This window comes from Macaca thibetana, chromosome 8, assembly GCF_024542745.1.
Source record: "Macaca thibetana thibetana isolate TM-01 chromosome 8, ASM2454274v1, whole genome shotgun sequence".
NCBI classification, from domain to species: domain Eukaryota; kingdom Metazoa; phylum Chordata; class Mammalia; order Primates; family Cercopithecidae; genus Macaca; species Macaca thibetana.
Window position 1 is genome coordinate 111,817,853 of NC_065585.1, and position 27,700 is coordinate 111,845,552.

The following is a 27,700-nucleotide window of genomic DNA, read 5'->3' on the forward strand; positions in this document are numbered from 1 at the left end:
TAAAGGCAAACTGGTACTGGAATAGGATGGGTTTGGAGCCAAAGGGCTTAAATTTGAAATTCAGTTATAACTTGTCCTGTCAATGGTTGAGGAAGTTTGGGTCATATATTTATACTTTTTGAGCCTATGCTTCCTTACTCTAAAATGGGAGCGATAAGGTTTTTCCAGGGTGTTGTATCCACACTGTGATGTGTAAAATATCCAACCCAGCACCCCATATTCAGGTCTGCTGACAAATCTCTGTCCCACTCACCCTTGAAGGTCCACTTCCAACCTCTCTCCCTCAACAAAAGCTTCTTACCCTTCCAGGTAGAAGTGAGCTCTACCTCCTCTGAACTCTTAAAGCATTTATCTATGAACTGTTCATTTGACATTTTGCCAAAAATAATCCTATGGGATAGTTATTTTCTAAGGTCCAGGTGCCTCTACATTTAGATTACAAGTCCACTGGTCATTGATCATGCTTTCCATATCACTTTATCTTCCACAGTACCAAGCACACAGTCTATGGTCTTGATTAACCTATAACATGATTGAGTTTTACCAGTTATCTGTGGTTTGTTCCTTTTTGCGCTCCAGTAAAAGTTCAGAATTGTCATGCCTGATTTTGCAGATCAACTGCCACCCCTGCTACACACCATTCCATCCTGTTTTTGGGTCTTGCCCCTTGGTGCACAGAATCTAATGACACAATTTATTTTCTCATAATGGTAAGTGGAATTAAAGTATCAGGTATACTGACTACCCTTCTAAGAGAAACTACTCTTATAAGAGGTTATAGAGAAGTTACAAAACCAGATATTAATAATTGCTGCAAGAAGAACTCTCAATTCTTCTTGAGAATCAGTAGGACAATTCCTCCATCTGGCTCTGAATAAGTTATCAGACAACTTCCCTGCAACCTTTCACTATCAATATCTTCTCTCACTCATATTTCCAACCTTCCTCCCACTCTATGTGTAAGTACTCCCTGCTTCCCTCCACCCAGGTAAGCCTTCTCCACTCATTTAAATCATCCCATCTTCAAAGAAGTCCAACAAATTGGGGATGGGAGAAGTATAATTAGCTAATTGATAGCTTCTTCCTTTAGGAAGAATTCTTGGTTAAGTCTTGACTACAAAGGAATCTACCGATGCTTGCCTCTCCCTGTTGGAGAAGGAAGGAGGGGAACCAGGGAGAGGGTATGTGGTTGGTGAAAAGTTTGGTACTAGACAGAAAAAAACAACCAATGAACACAACATAGGAAAAGAGTAAAGTACTTCTCCCTGACTCTCTTATCTCTTAGCTAATCAACCAGAGAATACGAGTAATTATTCTATAAGAAAAACCCACCCTTTCCTAATCAGAGCTTGAGGTGTGGATAAAATAAATAAAGCTGAGTACAACTACCTACTCTCTTTGCTTTCTCTCTCATTTTTTCCCATTATAATCGTGACCTGAAGCACCCTCCTCCCCTGATTTACAGCCCCAAAGATGAAAAAGAATAGAAGAATAGGGGGGAAAAAAACTAACCACAGAGGAAGTATAATAGTACATTAAGGAGTCCCTCACCTATCAAAAGCAAAGTATAATCTACATGCCTGCCCATTAACTGGACATAACCCAGCCCTCTGCCCCATGAAAGCCTGACTCCTAACTCTACAAAATGTTATATAAAAGTATATTACATTTGGGGAAAAAGGTGCAATTACTCATGCTTTATGTAAAAATACCCTTTTGGGTACAGTGGGACACCCACAAAAGTGTGACCTTCAATCTTCTATTCATAATGTAAGCAGGAATATAAGACACATATATGGCCTCATCCACAGCTAAATACATAATGGGCACCCAACAAAGAGTGGGCCCCTCCTTGGGCAGTGCTGGTGGTTTGGAGGCAGTGGGAAGGGTGTTGATTCCACAATCTACTCCTCATCTCCCCTACTCTTTGGGCTTCCCTGGTGAGATAAATAAACACAGAATAATAAGCATCACTTTCGTAAATAGTTGAATATGTTTTGAATACTTAACTACTTCCAAATCCAGAACTTTTTCGGTAAACAGTGCTTGGGTATACAAAGTTTAGGCACAAAAGCTAAATGAGCTTTCCTACTTTTCCAATCCAATTTATTCTGGGTTTGTGGAGCAGACCGACAGCCCTTATGCCAAACCAGTCTCATGGAGCTTCTCAGAACACTGGCACAGGCAGCACACACAGGCCCCTGGTGTCCCATCGCCTGGGTGTTCCATCCACACAGTGAGCAGGGAAGACAAGTGGGCCTTCTGTTGAATAGCAGGCAAGGAGCATGTGAAGCCATCCCTGGTAATACAAACCCAGGCAGGGCTTGGCCACAGGCATGGAAAGAAGGACCCAAAAAAATGACAGTCTGGGTCAATCATAGGACTAAATATCTTATCTGAGGGAGGAGTTGTAAGGAGGGTGAGGAGAAAAGGAACCCAAAGAATTTCCCTGTTTACTCTTCCTCATCCCAACAGTAAGTTTTTAGTATGTGTTTCTTTTTCTCAATTCTATAAGTGCTTCTAAGAACATTCATGAATTTATTCCATCCAGGTGGAGATGATGAAACCTACCTAAGGAGGACTTTCACTCGGTTACCCTATACAAGACACACAACGAGTCTCTGCTAGCACCTATTAAGTTGGTAGGATAAGGTCCTAAAATATGAAGATCTTGACTTATTTACCATTGCATCTATCTTATATAAACAGCTCCCGGAACACAGAAAATACTGAAACATTTGCAGAGCAAATGAGAGCTAGCAATGGACAGAAGTGAAACCCAGAAATGCAGGAGTGGCAGGTGCACATGGTAGGCATTGAAAATGCAAAGGCTTCAACATTCTTTTCTTCATCTTTTTAAGACAATGCTGGAAACTACATAGGCTAAGCCCATTACAGCTTTTTCATAGTTCTTCATTCATTGGGAAAAGTACTGTTTTTTATTTATTTACTTTTTAAGGACAGTTCATTTTCAGTTAGCTGCTTCATATCAACCTTAATATCAATCTTCAATATCAACCTAATATCAACCTTAATAAAAACCTATGGTTTTTTTCTTAATGTTAAATGTATGAAGAAAAGTGCACAAATGTTACTTAGAGCATTTGATCACTTGGTGCTGTGAATATTTGGAAACCTCCTCCACGCCCACAAATTACCTGTCTCTGTCCGCTAATTGTACAACTTAACTTTACAGCTTCATTTATCTTGGAAGTGCCAGACCATGTCCTATAATGGGAAGTCATTTTGCTTTAGTAAGGTTTTGTCTTATTGTTCTTTCTTCTCCCTGAGGCCCATTGTGTGGTCATGTTAAAGACCAGAACTCAGATTAAATCCTAAAATGACTCCTTTCCTTTTCATTTCAGAAACTACTTTGAGGAAAAGACGGCCTTTAAGAGACTGGCTGAGCTGACAGATTGTAAAATGGGAATATGCACCATACTGGCGATGTCCTTGTTCAGCACTGTCTCTGTAACACCTAGCCCAGTGTTTGCCTCATAAGTGCTCAAAGCATATTTACTCAACAAATAACTATGAATATGGAGATCCTAAGTCATGCTATGTCAAAGACTTTTTCTGTGACTTTTAACATTTTGTTGAGGATTTAAGCTGTGGACATCCAGAGGACTTTGTTTAGATAATATCAGAACACAGCATTTAATTAATAACTTTGTGTAAAGTCATTTGCTATACAACTATCAGTAGAAATCAATGGCACAACTGGTTAATTGGTTAGAGATGCATTTGCTTCATTCCTATGTACCCACAAAGTGTTGCAGGTTCATTTCAAATGAACGATACAGGAATCAGAATAATCACCAGAGTTTAAAAAAGAAGAACCCATATTTCCCTAAAATATTGGCAACCTAAGTTTGCCCTCACACTGCAGGAACTACCTTAATCAGGATCAATGGAAATATAAGGTTAAAGATTTATAAATAAATGCAGCTTGCTTATGGTCCTCTTTCAGTTTCTGCTGGGGACTAGTTCACTTAGGTCCAGGACTGGACCCTCATAAGCTGAGGAATTTTAATTACCTTCATTAAGACAGATAAAAGGCAATAGGACCTCTGGGAGTGGCCAGGAAATTCCTTTGATCTGCTAAGGAAGGTCTGGGAGCTAAATAGATTAATATGGCATTACAGAAGGATTTCTCAAATCAACAACTCTATGAGTTTATTCTGTTTAGATGTAACCATTAAAATATCCTGTTCAGCAAATAAAGAAACATACAAATGTGGAAAAAAACCAAGTTATATAAACTGTTTGGGGAAATACTAAATCATCACCACAATAGCATTACAACAAGAACAAGAATCTTAATGATTTCCCAATTTATAATCCAGAAGCAATAACATGTCAGAAAAATTTATAATATACTTAGGTACTGCAATAGCTTTAATGGGTGGTCACTATTAAATGTTAGCAATAAAAAATGCAAAAACAATTATAAATGAGACCGGAGACATGAATTTAAAAGAATAAATGATGGCCAAATAATATAGAAAATGACTATATCACTACAGACTTCCAACAGTATATAGGAACGCCTTACCTCAAGATAAAAACAAAAGTATGTTTATAATAATAGAATTTAAGCCAGAGTATAATTCTATTTCCTTCTACTGAAAGAGAAATTACACTTCTTCTAAGGAAAAGTGTTGATACACGTTTACATCCAAAAGGAAATCGGAAATAAATTCTCTTCCATTTAGTCAATTTCTTTGGTGAGAATTTTATTATCTCTAGTGGCTGGTGAGCCTGAATTTTGTTAGTACAGAAGTTATCCAAAGATGGGGCAAATAATTAAGACTCTCCCTGTTTTAATTGTTTTTCCAAATCAAAACGAATAATATATGCAACATTTTTCTGCAAATTGTCTTAACACACCCTGCAAACAGTTTTAACACACTCTGCAAACAAAATGAAACAATCCTATACACCCAGAAAGTGCTATGTCATATCAGTATCTTCCCTAGAGATTTCCCTGATGTGCCTCAGCAGAGGTGCCTTCTCCTTTGTCTAAACACCTGTGAGATGTGATGGCTTCATCCTGGTCAAGCATGAATACGTCTTTTCTCCCCAGCTGTATCAGAAATTCCTCAAACTTCTCCATATCCCACAGAACAGCAATCAATCATAGCATGCCAGAAGCAGTAAATAATCAACAAGTATATTGAATTAGGGAGGGCAAGGAGAAAATCCTGTTACTTTTATTGTTTACATTATAATGGCTGTCACATATGTTGCATTTCATTTCTGCATGTAGTATATAAGGATACTTTCTAATAAGCTGAACTCGGTTCTGAATTTCAGCTTCACCACTCACTTTGTGTGTCTTGGGCAAATTCCATAACCGCTCTGAGACAGTTTCATCTGTAAAACGAGTATAATGACGCCAATCTCTGGGGTTATTGTCAAGATTTAGTGAGGTAAGAGACAGGAAGTTCCTAGCACAGAGAAAGCATACCAAATACACCCAAGTCAATAAGGAGAAGACAGAAAGCTGAAGTGTGTCCACCTTTTGATAGCTACAAAAAGGTTGGTTTTCATCTTGCCCAGTTCCCCTAAGATATTCTAAATGCAAAACTCCTGCTCTCAGCCTGGTTCCACACAGCATTGCAGCAAGACAAGAAATCTTTCCAAAGCCCCGAGCCCAAAACGTTTGAGCAACCACCCTGCCCTCCAGTTGAGCAAGTGGAGTCTGGCAGATTGGTGAGTTTGTTTCGTTTTTTTTCCTGTGTGTGCTGGAAGGTTTCCTTTAGAGTCATTTTGCCAACAAGGCCATTTCAATTCCCCTCCCCAAAAGCTCCCACCCCAATCTGTTGCTGGTGAGGGTTGGGTTCAGCATGAGGTTCAGAAAGGAGATATCCCCCCTCCTCCCTGGGGGAGCCTCAGTTCACCCTCTCACCCCCATCCCTGCATCACCTCTTGTTGCACAGTGCATGGTTCCCGGATGCTCTCCTAAGGAGTCTCCTTCCTTGGTATTTCATTATTGCTCATTCTTGGTGTCATGTCCTGAAGTCCATTCAGAAAAGTCATGCTATCATTTTAACTTCTCTGGGAAAGTTGTTTCTTTCTCTCTCCCTCTCTCACTCCTCTTGTTTCCACTCAGTGTCTTCTACCTGTGCTGCCACCACAAATGCATGGTGTTCTAATGAAGGAACCCTCACTGCAGAGCCAGCATGGCTGAGCCTGGACAAGTATCTCTCTGACCATGCAACTTCTCCAGACATGATTCTCCCCGAAGGAGGTTGCCTGTTAAAGTAGTGCTTCTCAAACTGCAGTGAGCCTGAGAAACACCTGGAGAGTGGCACATCTGAAGGTGATCTGGGAATCTGCAGTCCTAATGAGCACCCGGGTGGTACAATACTGCTGAACCACAAACCACAACTGGATCAGCACCCTGTCAAAGGACCTTTGGCATGCATGTTAGGAGAACCGCTGGGTTCCTAAGAGAATGAAGAATGCAGCAATCAAGTAGTCGAGATTCATTTTGTTTCTGCTGCTATTGCCAGTTGGATCTCTAGCTCCACTGAATCCTGCTGCAGAGAGTCACTCTCCCTTCTCTCTGCTGATTAACATTAAGAAGGTACTTACTGTGGCCAGGTGCAGTGGCTTACACCAGTCATCTCAGCACTTTGGGAGACCAAGGAGGGCAGATTGCTTGAGGTTAGGAATTGAAGACCAGCCTGGCCAACATAGTGAAACCCTGTCTCTACAAAAAATACAAAAATTAGCCAGGCATGGTAGTGCATGCCTGTAATCCCAGCTACTCGGGAGGCTGAGGCACCAGAATCACTTGATCCAGGGAGGTGAAGGTTGTAGTGAGCTGTAATTGCACCACTGCACTCCAGCCTGGGCAACAGAGCAAGACTCTGTCTCAAAACAAAGACAGAAAGAAGGCACTTACAATGACCTAAGTACTCTACAGACATGATCTCAGCTGGCACTCACCAATCTGAGAGAGACACATTATTCTCATTTTACAAAGAGAAATTTAAAAGTTTAGAAACATGGAGTTCCCAAGGTCATGAGTGACAGAGGAGAGGTAGGAGCCAAGGCCTGACCCTTAATTCACGTCCTAAGTCCACCCTGAAGCCAGATATTCCCCACTAGACTCTACCATGTCTCATTTCCTTCCTGGAGAAATATAAATGTGTGATGTGTGCTGTTTCCTCACTCAGACAATGAACTTGTCAGCGTAGGATAGAGACACAATGTCAATTCTGGTCACAATAACATGGTATGTTCATTGTAGACTACAGAAGACAGTTTTGTCCAAGTGGATCTGATTTGACTACTCGCAAAACGTATGCAGTTCTCCCTACTCATCTACGCATATGCACTCTTTGAAGATAAACAGGAAAGTCTACCTTTAGCAACAGGTACCCACGATGGCAGAGAGGGCAAAAGGACCTCACCCAAGTGATGGTGTGACTAGAATTCTATCCAGATCTTCTTGTTCCAGCCATATCGTGGTTCTACACAGCAGATCAGATGACCTGGAGGCAAATAAAGGTTCTGCCTCCCAGAAGCTGTGTGACCTTTAAAGTTCTGTAAACCTTTTTGAATCTCAGGTTAAAATTGGAATAAAATGATATACCTTGCAAGATGGTGTTAAGGAATAAATGAGGTAAGATATGTAAACATGTTCAGCCCATAATAGAAACTCAGTAAATTCTAATTCTCTCTTTTCTTATTCATCTTCTAATCTTGTGCAGAGTGTCTTCAACTTTATTAGTTGAAAAAAAAAAAAAAAAAAAGTCCAAGAGCTACCAGACTTAAGTGCACACTAAAAATCACCTGGAGAGCTTTTCAAAAATGCAGATTCTCAGGACAAACCCTGGGCCACACGAATTATCACCTCTGGAAGTCTAGTCCAGGAATCTGCAAACTATAATGTACAACCCATTTTACACACCACTGGTCTGTCCAAGATCAGAATGTCTGGCCCAATACGTCATCTATGGTTCTCCATGGTCAACTGGAGGGAGGAGCCCACAGGTAAGGTCGGAGGTTTCAGAACTTGTCTTCCCATTTTTTTATTTCATTTTCATCTTTTCCCCCATTTTTAAAAATGTATAATGCGTGGTTTTCAGAAATATAACACTTAGCTTATTTACTCTGTATTAAAATTAGGAAAAACCCAATATAAAATATCCTTCCATGAAAACACTATTATTGCACTCAAAGTAAATAAATGAAACAGGAAATTCAAAATCATTCTTCCCATGGTGGTTCAAACTCCCTATGCAAATAATAGCTATGAATGCATCAAATCAGCAGCCCCCTAGACAATGAGAAGGCTGCATATAGATGGGCAGGAAAAATGCATGCAATTACTGTCAGAATAACAACTTTGAATTCTTTGACTGCCATTCATTAAAATGCTCAGTCACAGCTTCAGATAAAGGGAGCTCCTGTGTCAACCTAATACATGGTTCAAGGACCTTTTGACTCAAATATTTTTCTAAATTAGATTGATAGATGTCACTTCACAAGTATTTATGCGACAAGGCATTGTATTCTCGTAGGACCTGGGTACCAGCTATGAATGGTAGTTAATTCTCAAGTCAGTGTGCCAAGAAAAATTTGAACAATAATTTGTCCCTGAAGCAGCTTATGTAGTACATAGAAAAGAATTCTTAGCTCAGGGGAAAAACACATAAAAGAGTGACCTTCAGCAACATGTTAGTAACAATCAATTTTGATGATTTTTGGAAAAATCTTATCTTTATACAAACTATCCATTGGGTCTCTCAATTTAGCCATTCTTCCCAGACTTATACCCCACCACCACAGAAAGCCTTGGAGTACTTAAAACAGCTTTGTGCTACTTATGTCCAGATAAATAAAAATATTACTAAAACCCAATCTTAACCCGGAAGTTGGCAAATAGTACTTCAGTCTGCTCCTGGTCTGGGCTCCACCTCTGGCATTGGCCAGAACTGCGTCCTAAGTCCTCACTGGTCCTAACTGCGATGTGCACTTTTACATTTAAAATGTGTGGCAATACTCAGCAATCAAAAAGTCCTGGTTTGGGCTCTCTCTTCGCCCTCTTCCATCAGGATGTTCGAAGGACTCAGATGCAGCAGCCACTTCTTCCCTCCTGAATCCTTTGTGGGTCTTCCTCTCACTGCCCTAATTGTTTCTTTCCCATCACTCTGTCCCCTTCTCTGCCTCACCTTTAAAGGTGGCTGTTCCTTACGCTTCCTTTTCTCTTCACTTTTCCTTACCCTCTCCCACCTTCCCTAAGCAATCTTATCTACTTCATGGAGCTAGAAATGTCATGTCTTTGTCCAAAACCACCACACTCAAAAAGACAACCAGGAATTCTCTTCTGACCTCCAGCTCCAAACATGCACATGCTTCCTTGGTATTTCCATGTGGATATATCAACAATACACTAAACAAGGCCTTCTTCTCCTGCAGTATTCACCATCACATTATCTACTGCGCATACAATTTGCTCAAGCCAGAACACTCGGGGCCATCCTCCCCACTGCCCTTTGCAGGCATTGCCCCATCACAGTCAAGGCTAAAAGAAGCTTCCAAAAATCATCTCAAATCTTTTACTTCTCTTCACCTCCGTGGCTCCCACTCTAGTCCAGGCACACATCCAGTCTCAGCTGGAGCCCTACCTCAGCTCCCGGAATGCACTCTTATTCCCTTTCAGTCCATTCTCCTTACAATCACCAGTTGTGATGTTTTTGAAATGAAAACCACATAACTCCTCTTCTTAAAAATCCTTCATTGGGTTCCTCTGTTTTAAAGATAAAATATGGAATCCTGGAAAGTCTAGAATGGTCTGACTGTTCCTTACCTCTCAGACCCCATTTTTGCTTCCTTTGCACTGACTGTCCTTTCTGCTATTCCTCATCCCTCTGCCCCAAGATTGGAAATGCAAATCTTTCCTCTCCTCATTTCCCCTCCTCCTCCCTACCCTAACAGAAATGCTTCTTTCTCAAGAAGTCCTTCTTGTATCTTTCAGACTAAGATAGATTCTTCTGTTATATGTTCACCTGGCTAGGACATTGTACTTTTCCCTCACGAGGCTTAGCACAACTGTAATTATATAATTATTTGTGTAACCATTTTGCCTCTCTATCTTCTTAGCTCAGAAAGGGGCATGTCTAATTTCTTCATCATTGTCACGCCAAAAATCAGTACAAAGCCTATCATATAATAGATGCCTGATAAACATTTGTTGAGTAAGTAAATGAAAAAAGTAGGCTTGCTGCTTCTCTTTTTCTATTAGCCACCTACATTTGTTTAGCAATCTCATGATTCTTGTAATTTATTTAGGAAACATGCTAAGAATGCCACCTATAATAATTTCTCCCACATGGTGGGAATGCCTAAATCTGAGTGGAAAGGAATAGGATTTGGAGGCTATGCAAGTGGATTGGAAAAGAATACAGGGTATTCTTTTTTATTTTTTATTTTTAAAGACGGGTCTTATTCTGTTATCCAGGCTAGAGCGCAATGATGCAATCATAATTCACTGTAAACTCAAACTCCTGGGTTCAAGGGATCCTCCTGACTCAGCTTCCAGAGTAGCTAGGACTGAAGGTGCACACCACCAAGCCCAGCAAATTTAGTTTTTTTTTTTTTTTTTTGTACAGACAGGGTCTCACCATGTTTCCCAAGCTGGTCTCAAACTCCTGGCCTCAGGCAATTCTCCTGCTTCAACCTCCCAAAGCACTGGGATTATAGGCATGAGCCACCATATCTAGCCAAAGCAGTAGAGTAATGACAAACTTCTCATCTATTTTAATGAAGAGATACATTCCTTATTGACCTGTGAACAAGACAATGTGTTAAGCTGTTCTTCAGTGACCTTGAACTCAAGATCCTCACAAAGCCAAATGGCTGATGGCAAAAATGACACTGAAAGGCACATTGCATGTATCATGATTCTTTATACTTTACACATAATTCACAAGTATCTTGTCTTCTCAACATTCAATAAAATGCTTTAAAGAGAGCATAGCAATAACATACATGAGACAGATGCACAAAAGACTACTCCTTTTACACGGCTTCAAACCCATTCATTATCTCCATTCACCTGGGATGAACTGGCTGTGTTTCCTCCTGAGTTGCACAAAGAAAGCACAACCATGTACCCAGCTCACCATAAAATCACCAACAATTCTTGCTAACAGGAAGTAGGTGGGTGATATTGGCACTTTAATCATTTTCATGGACTTTTCAATAGTATTTTAAAGAGAAATATGACTGAGCCCATAATGACAGTTACTTTGCAAGTTACTGGAAATAAAACTACTTGAGAGTTAATAAAAGTGATTAAAAATGGTGGCCAAATTATTTATCAATACATTTAATACACCAGGCAGGTCTAACCTAACAATTCTGCTTTTACAGGCAGCTTTATCAGCCATTTTTAATTTATCCTACTATGAAAAAAAATGTGCATCATGAAACTCAATTAAGTCAGCGGTGATAAAGCCTGAGAATATTTCTCCACAGTCTCTACATCAAAATTATTTGTGAAACACAGAGCTCTAGAAGGCAACCTAACATGCCTGGGAGAGACAGAGTGAATGTAGCCTGACCCTCTGCATTTTTCAGTGATATCAAATGAAACAAGACGTAGTGAGCATTAAATGTTGAAGATTTATTGCAAAACTCACCCATAAAATGCTAAGTTGAACATAAGGAATTACACATAGTTAATACATTATTTATCTACAATACACATAGATGCCTTTCATCATCAGCTCTGCACACCGGCATGGGGCTCTTCCACTGCAATGAGGCAGCAAAGGGCAAATTTGTCTACATTTCAGGGAATAGAAAGGCCATTAAAAATAAATGGCCATCACAAATTGGAACCCTGCCTATTTCAACCAATTTGGTCTGGAGGTGAGGTTTGGCTATGCCTCAGGTGTTAGTGCAGATTTTATTCAGGGGAAAATTAGGACCAGAACATCTTGTGTTCTGTTCATTCAATAGGTAGAAATAAACTATTGCATTTTACTTATTATGTATTAAGGGTATCATTTGTTACAGCAGTTAGTCTACCCTAACTAATACATCTTCCATGACGAAGGCAATGTTCTAAAAAGACAAAGATAAGTAAGACATAGTACTTGCCACAAGTCACTATTTTTTGTTAAAAATAGCATTTACTACTTCTTGTTAAAAAGTAATGTGCATTCATTATAGAAACTTTAGAACATACGAAATGAAGATAATTCTAAAGATCAACAATCCCAATACCCAGAGATAAACACTGTTAACATTTAGCTATACAGAGTTCTAGGCTTTTATTTTTATTGAAAGATCAATGGGAAGAAAAGAGAAGGGAAGGGAAGGGAAGGGAGAAAGGAAGAAAGGGAGGGAAGGAGGAAGAGGGGAAAAAAAGGAGACAGAGAAAGAGAGAGAAAGAGAAAAGAAAAGGAAAAGAAAAGAAAGAGAAAAGTCAATCACACATATATTATACAACACTTTTCACTTGACAATGTGCTATAAACATATCTCTAAGTCATCATATTTTCTCCTAAAACAAGATTTGTAAAGACGATAGCACAATCCGTTATAGAGTTATCCAGTGTTATTTAACCATTCCACGGAAGCACAGTCAATCTGAAATGACAGGTAGTGACAGTACAACAAACAGGTAGACAGAGAAGCAGACTATTCTGGGAAAAGAGAAAGAGAACAATACGTACAAATCCATGGAGCCCTAAAGCTGCCTGGAGCATGTAGAGAATGTCATCAGTGTAGCACAAGGTTCCAGAGAGGAGAAGGAACTGGACAAGAACACTTGGGACAAAAGCTAAAAGCCCTTACATGCCGTTCAAAGGGGTCTGAGTTTTATCCTGATGTCAACCAAAAAGCTTTAGGTAAAAGCACAGTACCATCTATTCTACTTTAGAAAGACCATTCTAGCAACAGTATAGAAAATGGATGAAAGAGGGAAAGAATCCATGCGTAAAGAGGTTGTTACAGTTGCTGTAAGAATCTATTACAGAGAAGATGAAGTGAGGGAAGAAGGGATGAATCTGAGATTTGTTAAGGACATAGAATCAATGGGATGTGGTCACTAATCTGGTATGGGGCAGGAGAGGTTTCTGGTTTGAGGTAACTAAAAAATATTAATGCTGCCATATGGTGAGGGGTTAACTGAATTTATCTCAGCACCTACTACTCTGGCACCAGATAAGAGTTGACCAAGGAAGTCACTGGGAATAACTGTTGTGCTCATACTAGCAGTGAGGGTAGAGTCGTTATTAGGATACAAATGTGCAGAGGGACTGGCAGAGAAGATGAGGCACTGGTTAAAATATTTCACATAAAGTGTTTGTAGGACATAGGTTACCAGGTAAGTAGTTAGATGTACAGATCAAGAACCGAAAAGAAAGGTCTGGGCTAGAGATATAGATTGAGGAAACATACTTCATAAGCAGCATTGGCTGTTCTGCAGTAGGCGAATCCACCAGGAGTCGGAGACATCAAACTGAAAGAAAAAAAATATGGACCTAGCCCAGCTAAGCCCTGCCCATCCTGCCCCAATGTCATGGAGCTGCCAATACCTCTTCATGCAGAAATGTAAGAAGTCAGATCAAACTATTCCTATTTGACAACTGTTTAAGCATTGCTCATTTTACTTACAAAAGGGCTTAAATGCATCCTTTTCTTGCTGAAACCATAAAAATCATAATTTGAGAAAGAACCCAACCCTGGCATCTCCTGCAACCATCAGAAATGGTGCCATCTCCCTGAAAACCAAGGTCTCCACATTCCCTGTGCCGACCTCATCCATTTCAGCAACAGTGCTAATTATTAGAACCTAAAACAATGCCCCATCTACATTGTAAAAATAAATTCATAGTAAATAGTAAAACCATTCAAATCTTTATTTTTCATTTTAGCACCACAAATGACTGAACTTTCTCATTCTAAAGTATACAGTTGTGGATTAATCATACTTTATCATTTCAAAGACAGGCTTGCAGAGGCAATGGTATTTGCTTTTTGAAAAGACGATGCCAGCAAATACAAATAACTGTTAGTATTTTTACAAATGACACAGAAAGGCCATGGAGATAAGATTTAGAGGAAGAAGCCACCTTCCCTTGAAGGTTCCCTCTCATTCAGCTCTCTTTCTCTTCTCTTAGAGTGTCTAAAAGTTTGACAATTGTTTTCCTCCATGTATTCTCCTGAGAACAACACTAAATAAGAGGAGAGGAAGAGAAAAGCTCTAGAGAAAGGAGGTTTGTATGTTTGGGTCATTTCTGAGGACCAAATACAGTTTAAACGGACCTTGAAAAGCATTTTACCTTCTCATTTTGCATATTAGGAAACTGAGACCCAAACAAGTGAATAAAGTCAGCGTCCCACAATCACACAGGTACTAACTACAAAGCTGAAAGTGGAAAGGATTCTTCTGAATCTGAGGCCAGGGCACTTTTCACTGGCAAGTAAGCTGAAGACCCTGCTAGTGTCCAAATGCAAGAATAGCATTGGCTGCCAGTGAGGCAAGACACACAAAAACAGAGAAAATTTTAAAAATCCATACATTGTAACAAACACAATATGGCAGAGGAAAAATTTGTAACAGTACCTTGTATAAAGTACACAGGAAAGAGGAGTTCTGTGTTCAAATTCTAGAGTGCATATCTCAGGTAGGAATCATTACTAGTTTCGTTACGGAAGCAGTAGGATTTGAGCTGTTCCTAGAAGGAAGAACAGAAATTCCACGGGTAGAAATGAGGGTGGAAGAAGATTGAGGCAGAGGAAACGGCATATGTAAAAACAGGAGGGTTAGGAAAGTGCCTGGCCTGCTCAGGGAGCAGTCAGAGTGGATAAAGTGTTCATATGGGAAGGTGAGAAAGATAAGACTTTATTGAGGCTAATGAGGACATTGAATGTTGAAATCTTGAGTTAACTATGGTGCATCCATTGAAACTTTGAGTAGGGAACATGGCTTAAGAAAAGTAGTATTTCAGGCCAAGTGCAGTGGCTCATGCCTGTAATCCCAGCACTTTAGGAGGCTGAGGTGGGGGAGATTGCTTGAGCTTAGGAGTTCAAGACCAGCCTGGGCAACATGGCGAAACCCCATCTCTACAAAAAAATACAAAAATTTTCCAGGTGTGGTGCCATGGGCCTGTGATACCAGCTACTCGGGAGGCTGAAGTGGAGGATTGCTTGAGCCCACGAGGTTGAGGTTGCAGTGAGCCAAGATCGTCCTACTGCACTCCTGCCTGGATGACAGAGAAAGACCCTATCTCAAACAAACAAACAAAAAAGTATTATTTCAGAATGACTCAGCCTCTTCTGCAGTACTGATTAGAAGGGGATTGGAGTAATGGACAGGAATATAGACAGGGAAATTGCTGGGGTAGGGGCAATTAATGAATACATTAAATCAATTAAAAGGTTCTGAAACTAATCAAAGTATGATAAGGTTCCTTTCTGGACTGCACTGATAGCAATATGAATAAAAATATAACATTCTTATGATAGCCTTGGAGGACTGTTTTCTGTAAGTGCATTTTCTAAGCTTATTCTTTACATCTTTCATTGTTTTTATTTCTAAGCTTACTCTTTAAACCATTGTTTTTATTAAGCTGTTATCCATTGTAATTTCCTTATTTCACAGCTTCAGATTCAGGATCTTACATGCTATTTAAACTAAGAGTTGAATAGATGAACACCTCTCTTTTCTGAGAACTTTTGCTTCTTATTAATGACAGTGTAATTAGAGACACTAACTTTGTATAGAAAACAACAACAATATAAAAACTGCTCACCACTATTCTACGTACATTAGAAAGGCTGGTATCAAAACAGTAGAAAATAACATGTGTGAGGGAGGATGTGGAGAAACTGGAACCCTTGTGTACTGCTGATGGGAATGTAAAATAGTACAGCTGCTATGGAAAACAGTGTGATGGTTCCTCCAAAAAGTGAACCTAGAATTATCATATGAGGCTGGGCGCCATGGCTCGCTCCTGTAATCCCAGCATTTTGGGAGGCCAAGGCAGGCGATCACCTGAGGTCAGGAGTTCAAGACCGGCCTGGCCAACATAGTGAAACCCCATTTCTACTAAAAAATACAAAACTTAGGCATGGTGGCACACACCTGTACTCCCAGCTACTCAGGAGGCTGAGGCAGGAGAATCACTTGAACCCAGGAGGTGGAGGTTGCACTGAACCAAGATTGTGCCACTGCACTCCAGCCTGGGTGACAGAGTGAGATGCCATCTCAAAGAAGAAAAGAATTACCATATGTTTCAGCAATTCTGCTTCTGCATTTATACCCCAAAAAAATTGAAAGCAGAGATTTGAGAAGACATTTCACAGCAGCATTATTTACAATTGCCAAAATGTGAAAGTAAACCAGGTGTCCACTGATGGATGGATGAATGAATCAACAAAATGTGGTATTTACATACAATGGAATACTATTGAGCCTTTCAACAGAAGGCAATTCTGACATATGCTACAATATGATGAACCTTGAGGACATTATGGTAAGTGAAATAAGTCATTCACAAAAAGACAAATACCATATGATTCCACTTAAATGATGCACTTAGTAAAAATCAGAGAGGCAAACAGTAGACTAGTGTTTGTCAGTGGTTGGGGGAGGAGAAAATGAGAAGTTGTAGTTTAACGGGTATAGAATCTCGGTTTAACAAGGTCAAGAGTATGGCGATGGATGGTGGTGACAGTTGTACAACATTATGAATGTATTGAATACTTCTGAACTCTATGCTTTAAAAAGGTACTGCAAGTAGTTAAATGTGTAAAGACAGAAAGTAGAACGGTGGTTGGGGAAAGGGAATGGGGTGTTAGTGTTTAACAAATACAGAGTTTCCATTTTGGGAAGATAAAAAAAAATCTGGAGATGGAGTGCAGTGAGGGTTGCACAGCAATGCAAATACTTAATGCCACTGAACTGCACGCCTAAAAATGGTTAAAATGATAAATTTTATGTTACCATAAATTTTTCTAAACTGCTCATTGGAATAAAACTATATTCCAAAATGCTAGGGTGTTTTATAAAATTTCTGCTCCAACAAAAAGAAAGGTGCTGGTATTCCTGAGGACAAGATGCAACCCATGTCTATGGATGAGAATGAAGACAACAGAGGAAAAGGTCGTCCGGAGGTATCCAGGCTTGCAGAGCAGCAGCATGCCTAGGTTATCTCAATGTTGTGGCCCTATGTGCTACAGGACAATGCGCACACCGGCTCTGAGCAGAACCTCTCCATTCTGGCAATCACTAAGTGGCCCCAACTGCCAGAACCACTTCACAAGGCTAATGAGAAATTCTATGTGAAGCAAACACAGTCATCCATTTCCTTCTCAGTAGACAGCTCCCCTGCTCTGTACAGAGGTACAGCCGGGATGCTCCCTGCAGTGGAGGAAAATGCTGCCACCACATCTGCTGCTTCACTGATAACACATCGTCTCCCACAGTGCCTCCAGGGCCGACCACGGAAGTGAAGGCAAAGAACCTCATTATTCATCAGAGCCCAAATGGGCACGTGCCACCCCACCTGCAGGCTAACCAAGAGCTCTTGTGATGTTAGAAACAAGAAAAGTAAGTGAAGAGGAACTGATCTAAAATCTCTTTGTATTACTTCTTAGGGATATAAGCTGTGTTTTTCCATCTTCAATTATGAGAATAGATTTCAATATAAAGTATCACTTATAGTACTGAGATGGTTAAACACCTGTGAGGAGAGATCCAAGGAGAACATAAAATTTCTGAATACTGAGATCTGTCACCCAAAATAAGTTGGGATGATTTACAAATGGTTCTGCTGAAAACAGTGGTAAGGGTTCATAGACTGTTGCAAAACTCTTCTGTACTTTTAAGTATTTACGACACTGGAATTTTTTTTTTTTTTTTTTTTTTTTTTTTTTTTTTTTTTTTCCTGCTGGGCTATAAGCTACACAGAACAAATACTGTTCTAAAAATAAGTGAGAGAAAAGTTTTGGGAAATTAAATAACCTTTCTCTGAAGCCCCAAAGGTCGATCCAGATTACAGTAAGGCTCTGGATGGGAAGAGAAGAGAACAGTGTTCTGGTATCGAACTCACCATACCAGAAACCAGAAGAGAAAAAAATCAAAAGTATGTTTTTATCTTGCTAGAACTATCCAACCAGCTGGGGTGCTTCAGTCATTTATTCATTAATTATTTAACAGGAATTTAATCTACACATAAAAATCAAACTCTATGTGTCTATCAAAGAGGCCAAAAAAATATACCAACTCCATAAGTGGTAGTTACAACTATGTGGTTTTAGTATGCCCTCAATTTTTTAGGTGTCTTTGCCTTAATGGCAATTCCCAGATAAAAGACAACCATTTGGGATGACAGTATTACCGCTATGGGTTTTCCAAATTTAGCAAAGCTGACAGTACTTCACATCTCTTATCCCTCATCCATCCCCTGGGCTCCTGGGTATACCCAGTACCGAGACTCTAGTGCCCTCATCAGGTATGTTCCCTCGCACTGGGCTTGATTCAGCTCACATATTCTGGCACAGCAGAGCAAAAGAAAAGGAAACAATTCCCTCCTCTAGGTTCTCTTGGGCCACTGCTACCTCCTGAATCTGGCTACCAGCTCCGGATTCATGCACCACTCAGAGCTGTTTTCTTGCTCCCAGCAAGCCAGGGCACATGTCCAAAGACAGAGCCTTGGGCTTTGGAGAGAAAGCCTCTGAACTAGAGATGCAATGCAGGTTACCATCCACGTCCTCATGGGATAGACAAAGAGCCCATCAGAAACAGAAAGACCATTTGCATTCACAGTCTTGTGATCTAAGACCTCTCTTTTCCAACATTTCTTGGACCCAGACAGCTGAATTTCAAGGTTTCAAGAGAAGGCTAGTCCGCGTGATAATGACTAGCAATCCTATACTCACACACCAAAATCTACTCCTGGGCCCCATCATTTACCCAAGGCTTTCCCTGTAGTATCTTCATAGGGGAAATAAAGATGAAGAAAAAAAAAAAGAAAACAGAAGTCTGAGTTAGAAAGTAGTAGGACAGTTTCCAATGATCCATCCAGACTGTAGGTAAAATTTCTTCTTTTTGATTTTTTAGTTATAATTTAAAACAAGATACAAATTTTTACTAGGTCCAAATGAGGTAAATCAAGGGCCAGGAAAGAACTTCCTAACAAACTATTTTCCATAGGGAAAAATATCCTGGTTCTCCTGAAGAAGACCAAAAATTAAAGTAAATTACCACGTACGCATCTCTCTCTAGGATGCCGGGATGGCAAGTCTATGTTAGGGAGAACTGTTTCCTAATAATTGTATCCATGCCAAGAAGAGGCTAGTTGATCTATTTTTAACCTTCAACTTTACCAAAATTTCTTGTATTTTATCTGCTTCAACCTGTATGGAGCATTTAGGGATGAAAATCCAGGGGGCAAGACTTCAGAAACAGATTTACTTCAAGTGCACTACAGCACTCAACAACTTAGGCAATATGAAAACAAAACCTCTCAACTAGGACAATCCCTCAACTTAAAAAGACCAAGTTTTGTCTTAGTCATACAGTTATTTGTGAATTTGTATATTCTGTAAATCCACAAATAATTCAACATTAGATTTCAACAGAATGTGTCAGTAAGCAAACGTTCAAGTATTAGAAAGCGACCGATATTCTGGAGAGGATGGGGGTAAACTAGCCAGGTTATATATTCTTTCATAACACTAATTTTAACTTACGTGTTATAACATAAAAGCAGAGTAACAATATGCAGGCGCAAACTTAGAGCATTCTATATGGGTTGAAAACTGTCCACAATGCCCACTTCTGTGATATAGAAATAAGATCACACAAATGTGATCTTATTTAGAAATAAATTTATTTAGAAATAATTTATTTAGAAATTTATTTAGAAATAATTTATTTAGAAATAAATTAGTTTTTGCTTTCTTATGAAGACTTTCACTAAGCCATGTTACACTGTTTTGGGGTGGTAACAAATTGCTTGAATCAGTAAGAACCCTAACTGTATGCTTTTCGTTTTCATTATCATTTATCTATATAAAGCTAATCAAAATACCCATTCATTTAGACCTATCAAAAGAGATCATTTTTTCAGATCATTCAACCATATTAAAAACAAATAAAAGGCTAAGTATTGCTAGGGGGATTTAGAGATCTTTGGATATCTAAGCAGTTCATAAATTGTCATGAAAATGTACAAGAGGGTTGTAAAAGACATTATGTTTATAATTAAGAAAAAAAAAACAGGAAGAAAATAGGTATGGAAGCAAAGGAGATTTCCTGAACAATGAATAAATTATATTTGACAAGGGCAATAACCCGCCCAATCACGTCTTTTGCTCTCATTTGCTATAAATATACCAGCCAGAGGAAGTACAGCTCACTGTTTTAATTCTCTGTTGTCTAAACCTCCTAGTCTTACTTAATACATCAGGACATATGGTAAGACTTTCCCTAGATTCGGAGGATCTATAGATACTCCAGAACTGATGAGAACGATCCCCTAGTGCTAGTTAAATATTCTGACTCAGATACTTAAATCCACTTTTTAAAATATTTTTATTCTAAGGAGTTCTTTTCCTAAATGACCTATGTTGGTTTCATTTTTAACATAAATATAAACAAATATATATATAGTTTCTCTACTCAGTAGAAGGAGCTATTTTAAATTCAGTATATATTTTTGACAGCAAGATTTACAAAGTTTAAAAAGAGCAGTCACAAACACTTGGGAAATTAAATTTACATGTGTATTTACAACATACAAGCAGTCGGGCTATATCTGTTACTGTTCTGTTTCCTTAATATAGCTTTTATTAAGAATAGTTTTCTTAAATGCTGACTGGAAAATCTCTGCAGCATTTTCTTTCATTTTCAAAACACCACAAGGTTAGCACACTTTATTAAATAGTGACTGAAGATATTAAAAAGAGCAAGTGCTATGTATCGTAAATATTTGACAAAGATGTTTACATTATCAATACATGCATACATCTTCATTCTACCATCATATGATATAAAATACTTAGATTGGCTTGTAAGATCAGAATTGATGTACAAATCTGACATGGCCCAGTTGTAGATGTTATCCAACCTCAGTGTTTGTACTCCTTTTTGGAAATCAGCTTCTGCCTCGTATAACCACAATGCTTTGGAAGCTAAAAGTGTAGCACATCAAACAATGACTTGTTTGAATAATAGAGATTTAATTGAACAGCAAATTATCCTGCATACCGATGAACATAAAACCCAGGAATATTTCTTAGGTCATTCAGTGAGCAACAGAAAAAGCGAAGACTACAAAAACTTTAAATAACTGTAAAGGAAGTGTAATTTATACAAACTTCAACTACAAAGCAAACAAGCTACGAATTTCCATGTTGTCTTCTAAAATACACTAATAGTTTCTGTTTCCAAAGGTCCATGTTTCAAAGAGCTTCTTGTTTTATCGACATTATTCAGGAGTTTATATTAGATGAGGGGGAAAGAGAAAAAGGAATTTCAAGAGGAAAGATTTTTATTAACTCAACCCTAAGGCTAATCTGTTGCATGTGTAGTTTCTACACTAGCAAACAACTTGTAGGAAACAGCACTGCAGCTGACAGCAGCAGAGCTGGAAACTGTTCCCCTGGGTATGATATCACAAAATGACTTTGCTCTATTCGTTCTCCAGCCTAGCATTATGGCTCAAGCCTGCACACAACCATCACGCCCCCAGGGCAGCTTGGTGTTAGGTGAGGGCCTTCTGCTCCATCACTCTCCCTGAAATCTTCTGACCAGAAGCAGCTCAACCAGGACAAATCAATCCCCATTCTCATTCTTATTCTCTCCTCTCGTTTCTCTCTCTCTCTTTTCCACTTTTGTGTGTTTCTTTGCATGGCAGATTCTGAATGGCATTATCTTAGACCACACAACTGGATGAAGTCACACATTCATTCATTCATTCTCTCTCTCTCTCTCTCTCTTACACACATACACACACACACACACTTTTACACTCAATATTCCAAGTACAGATTTACTGAATTTACATTATATAAAATAGCTGGTATTATTTACTTTTATCCTCCAGTATTACAAGAAACACTATGTTTGTAAAAATGTGAGGAGAAACTTTTAGCACGATTTCAGTTAGAACTTAGCTAAATCTATTAGTTGAGGTTAAAAGCAATATCCTACTTTAAATCACATAACACTAAAATCACCTAGCACACACAATAACGATAGAAACCCAGGGCAGTCACTGTGTGATTTCTTAATATACTCGATTACATGCAGAAAGATTTCCAGCTCACTAAAAACCCACTTTTTAAAAATGTGCCACAACTTACAACTATGTGTTATTTCATTTGACTGGCAAACTGAGGGACAAAACTAAGTACCTTCAGTGAAGTTTTTTCTCCTTAGAAGCACAAGAACAGAATATGATTCCTCCAAACAACATGGGCTTTCCATTTCCAAACATTCTCTGGATGTTTATAGTAACTTTACCTCTCAAGTCTTACATTTCTTTCTAGTTAAAAGGCATAACACAATTGATAATCTGGTAATGCACCCCCAATGCTAGGCATCATAGCTGACTACCAACCCCTTTATATTAACTTCCCACCTTATGGAGTGAAAGATTCAAAACTCATATGACTTGGGATAAAGGGAAAATCCTTCCTGAATTATACACATTAAAACATGTGAAAACTGGACAGTGGTGTTGCTTAAAAGGTTTTGTTTCCGATTCTATAACAGAATAAAATATGCTGCAGTACAGTGGTGCTGAGCTTTTCTGTTCCCTAATAAGACAGTTCCCAGCAGAGCATTTCCCATGCTTTAGAGTGACATCTATCAGTGGGTCTCGGGGAATCCCGATGCCACTCAGCTTTCTTCAGCACCACTCTCACTGAACAGCTTCTGTCCACTGAGTGGTGCAATCCTAACAGGTCTCTGGCATACAAAGTACATTGTTCAGATAAGGGAACGGTGGGTGAACAATGATCTTTGCTGTCATTAAAACCAAATCATCAGGTATTAATTAACTGCAGGACATAAGCACCACAAATACCAACTAGAAATTTAAATAATTGGCCCCCACCAGACACAAATTTAAAAGAACTGACATACTCTCCATCACAGGCAGACTCTGCATGGCATGGTGCTGAGTTTTATAAAAATTCAATTAACCCAAACGTCTATTAGACGGATACATAAAGACCAGGGGGAAAAGCTATTATGCATGTTGGAATTTGTGATGTGTAATCGTGTTAATTTACTGTTTGAGAAGAAACCCCGCTATGTGTTAGTGATTATATGGTAATCAGAAAATTATACAGATATTTAGATCATAGAAATTAGTTTATGAATGGCATAAACATAACGCTACCTCGGCAACATAATGAGATAATCAGCTAATTTCTCAAACCTGATCATATGAAGCAGACCCGGGAAGAATACTTTTCAGTGGTGAGTGGGAAAAGGTGTAGCAAATCAACTGCTAAACTTCCAAAATTATTCTTCTTCAGGGCCTACATGTGATACTCCATAATTTCGTTCATCTGTTCTGATTCACTGAAGTGCAAAAACATCCTCCAAACCAAAATATTGTGAAAACAAAATTTCTTGAGATGATTTGGCCAAAAAAAAAAAAACCCCACCAATAACAACTTTATACTTCTCACCTATTGCACATAGTCACAAGGTACAGACCGCACCTCTCTGTTGGACATTCAGTTGCCAAAAAGCTCTACCTCATCTGTCGGGGAATGTCAGTTCACTGCCCCTTCCTTGCAGAGACTTCTCAGACACAGAAGCAAACCCCTAACCATCTCCACACTGGACTCCATGTGATGGGAAAGCGTTAAAATCCTGCGGGACTCACCCTTCCTCCTTCAAAGGAGGCCCAGAATCAGCAACTCCTAACCAAAACCAAGTTCATATCACCCACATGCAAGAAAGCAGCCGGCACATTTCCCATCTACTTGGTGAGCCAAACCCCAGAGCATTAAAAAGTTTCAGGCGGCCCCAACTGAAGACCAAACTTGGGCTTTCCCCAGTGGCAAAGCCTAAGACAAGGGAAGCTGGAGAAGGCGAAACCTCCCTCTCTGAGAGCCCACCACCCTGAAACCAACTGGGACCCGGAGCGCCTCTGCTCTGCTTGGGGGGCTGTCGAGCCCCGGTGCCCGCGCGCTCGGAATGCGCCCTTCTCGCCGCGGGTTCGCGCCCCCAAGGGCGAGGAACTTACCGCACCGCTTGCACAGCACCCGGCTGACCTCCTTCTTGAGGTTCCGGCCGGTCTCCAGAGGAGGGAAAGAGGCTCGGAAGGCGGCCGGCACGCGGCTGGTGCTGTTGGCGTCGGGCTCCATGAAGAAGATGTACCTGCTGTCCTCCTTGAGCCTCCCGCAGGAGGGGAAGGCGGGGTGTCCCCAGGTCCCCAGACGCACGGTGAGCAGCGAGTCCTTCTTCAAGCCCCCGGCTTTCACCGCCCACACCTGGTGCACCTTCACCAAATAGGGCGCCTCCTCCCCGGGCTCGCCGGCGCTGGGCACCGGGGCGGTGGGCCAAAAGGGCACGGTCCCGTTGGCGGCGAGCAGCGGCTCCTCGGCGGGCGGCCCCAGCGCCCGTGGGCCCGCGGCTGGCGGCTCGCGATCGCCGCCCCACGCCCCTGCCTCGCCCGCCGCCGCCTTCCTGTCGAGTGCCCCCTGCTGCCGCCGCGGCGGGTGCACCTTTCCCTCGATCACCACCGCGGCGCGCTGAGCTAGCTCCTGCACGGATCCCACGCTGGGCGGGGACGAGTAGCACACCGAGGCCCCCGAGGGAGCCGCCTCGTCGCCGGCCGCCGCCCCCGGCGCCAGGGCCGCGGTCCCCAGCAGCAGCAGTAAGGGCAGCAGCGGCAGCGGCGGCGGCGAGCGGGCGGCTGGGCCGGGGCGCTGGGCCCGGGGCCCGGGACGGCCGGAGCGGCGCGGGGCGCGTCGCCATCTCATGGTGCGAGGTGCGTGCGGGCTTCTGGCTGTCGGTTCGGACTCTGCCCGGCTCTCTCGCGCTGCCTCCCTTTTCCTTCCCCTCACAGCACCACTCCTCCTCCTCCCCCCTTGCCCTCCTCCTATTATTTATTTATTGGGGGTGCGGGGGTAGGAGAGTTGTTTATGGGAGGAGGAGGGGGGAAGAAGTGGATGGAGCCACAGAAAGGAGAAGAGGTATAAGGGCAAAAAAAAAAAGCAAAATAGAAAAGGCAAAAAAGCCGCTGCCGCCGCCTCGGTTGCAGGGAGTGACAGGTCCCCCCACCCCCCGCGCCGCCGCTGCCGCCGCCGCGCCCGAGCCCTGCTGTCGGGGCTGCTGTCACCGGAGGAGGACGTGGAGGTGGAGGAGCTGCTCCGCGGGTGACAGTCCTTTGTGTGAAGTGGTGCTGCGGCTGCTGCTGGGGCTGCGAGCAAGCGGCTGGGAGAGAGCGCGAGGGAGAGAGCCCTGGAGGCGGAGTTGCGTGCCTGGAAATCGCTGGGTGGCCGCGGCGGCGACAGCGTCCTGCGCCTCGCCAGTCTGTTTACCTGTGGTGCCAACTCGGCCCGCGCGTCCTTTCCCCATGCTGCTGCCAGAGCGGAGTCGGGCCCGCGAGTGGGTCCTCCTGGGCGTCCCTGTCCCCGAGCGCCTCCTCCCTCTCTGTCGCCCCGAGTGCTGCAATGGGAGGACGGGCGGCAAACAGGCTGCAGTCCGAGTGGGCTGCGGAGATTTACTGGGGAGTGAGAGGTGACGCTTCAGTGAGGAAGGACCTGTAGCCGGCGCAGGATGCCCAGGCGCCAGTGGGAGGCAGGCAGAGAGGGGCAGGTGGGACCCCGGGCGTGCGGGTCCTCGGTGCAGAAAAGTTTCGGGTGAACCGCTTGCTTGACACTTAAAAGGGAGCAACATGTTCGCAGGCGACAAGCAGCGATTAAAACAACAACTTTATAACGCGCTCTCTCCTTGCAACGCGCACACACACTGTCCACTTCAGGTGTAACGCCTCCTCTACTCCTTGCTCCTTTGATCCTTCGGTCTTCATGACCCCCGCTTTTTCTTTTATTGAAATTCCTGCTTCACCATGACTTTATGATATGTGTGGTACTGCTGATAGGAGCATAGTTTGAATAAAATATTTGCTCAACGAGGCCATTTTGTATAAAGTTTATGGCACTTTGTCAAGTAATGGTTTTGCAAAAAATAAAACATGAAATGAAAGAAGCTCCTATGGCTACTGGAACAAAAGATCCCAGGCATAAGGAGTTGTAGGTCTTTAACATCCACCTGGTATTGTGCCACCTGAATACCAAGCTCCCCCACCTCCACCCCCATCTGTCCCCCTATCCCCACATGTCCTGCCACATTTAAAGAGCTATTTCTAAAACAAGAATCCATCGTCTCCCGGGATATTCTTTTCAAACAAATACCACTCCACAGAAAGGGAACACATTTTTAGCACTTCAAGGTAAATATTTCCTCTTATGTTCTTTTATGGTGAAAAATATATTCAGTGACCTCATAAAACAGTTAAAGTTGTTGTTCAATGGGCGATAGATCCACATTGTGAGAACTGAAGAATTTTAAAGTACTCTAACTTCATGATATCTTTACTCTGGGATTCTACGTGTTGCCTCTGGCAGTTTCTTGAAAGTATGTCATAGAAGCTTTAGATTTTTATATAAAAAATAAAAACAGACGGTAAACTACAAAGATCTTTTTGTTCTTGGCATAATATAGTTGGCTACAAAACAAGGTTCCGTTCTCTCAAAGTGCAGTTTGGAGGGACAGGGTCATCAGGCTCCCTGTGTGTCTCGGCAAGGGGAGATTCCTGTTTCTCATTCCCTGATGGAGCGCTTCAGGAGAAGATCACCATTTAGCAGCATAGCTGGGCAGGTCTGGCCTCCAGCATATGTTCGCTTGAACCCTGCCTGGTGCTTCTAGCGATTTACTGAAAGAAAGTGGTTCAAACATCCAATCCTACTAGTTTCTCTACTTCTCTCTAGCCTGGCCTCACATATTTCTGACTTGACTTTTTGGGAGGTACAGCTCTGGCCTAGAACACTTTCTTCTTCTCTACCTTTCAGATTTCTATCAGTTATCTGTCACTATATGACAAACCACTTCAAAATTTGGTGACCTGTTGGTTCATTAAGCCCAAGATTCTGCAAGTTGGCAATTTGGACTGGATTCAGCTAGGGGGTTCTTCTGTTGATCTCATTGATGGCTCTGCTGAGGGCTATCTAGTCTCCCATGGCTTCAGCTGAAACATCTCATCTCATAAAGTATGTGGTCTCTTCCTCCCACAGACTTAACCTGGGCCTGTTCTTGGCAGCTGATTGTGTTTCAAGAGAGTGGCCAGAGATATGTAAGGTCTCTTGAGGTCTAGGCTCAGAATTAGCATGTCAACATTGCCACCATTACAAGTCCAGCTCAAATTCTAGGGGCAGAAGAGTAGACTCTACATCTTCACATAAAGACCTGAAAAGTTGCAATGCCAAAGAGCAGAGATACAAGCAGGGGAAGAATTAGGCTGTTTCTGCAAACAATCCACTGCTGATCTTAGACATCCTTTGAGATCCATCTGCCCCATGAAGCCTACTTTCTGACACACTAAACACTGGAGCGACCACTCCCCAAAGTGCACTTTCCCTGCATTTGCAGTCTATGTCATGTCTTCTCATTCTTGATCATGTTATCTTATTGACC

General features: G+C 41.5%; 1 protein-coding gene across 3 annotated transcripts in view; it reads right to left on the minus strand.

Annotated features, from left to right (window-relative positions):
- The window catches only part of NRG1 (neuregulin 1), a 1,132,381-nt gene extending 1,107,285 nt beyond the window's left edge, over positions 1-25,096 (minus strand). For all 3 annotated transcript variants that reach the window (XM_050802453.1, XM_050802452.1, XM_050802456.1), the window contains exon 1: positions 24,246-25,096. In XM_050802453.1, coding sequence (XP_050658410.1) covers positions 24,246-24,984 — 739 coding nt within the window. In that variant the 5' untranslated portion in view covers positions 24,985-25,096. The remainder of the gene's footprint in view (positions 1-24,245) is intronic.
- Positions 25,097-27,700: the final 2,604 nt, after the last annotated feature.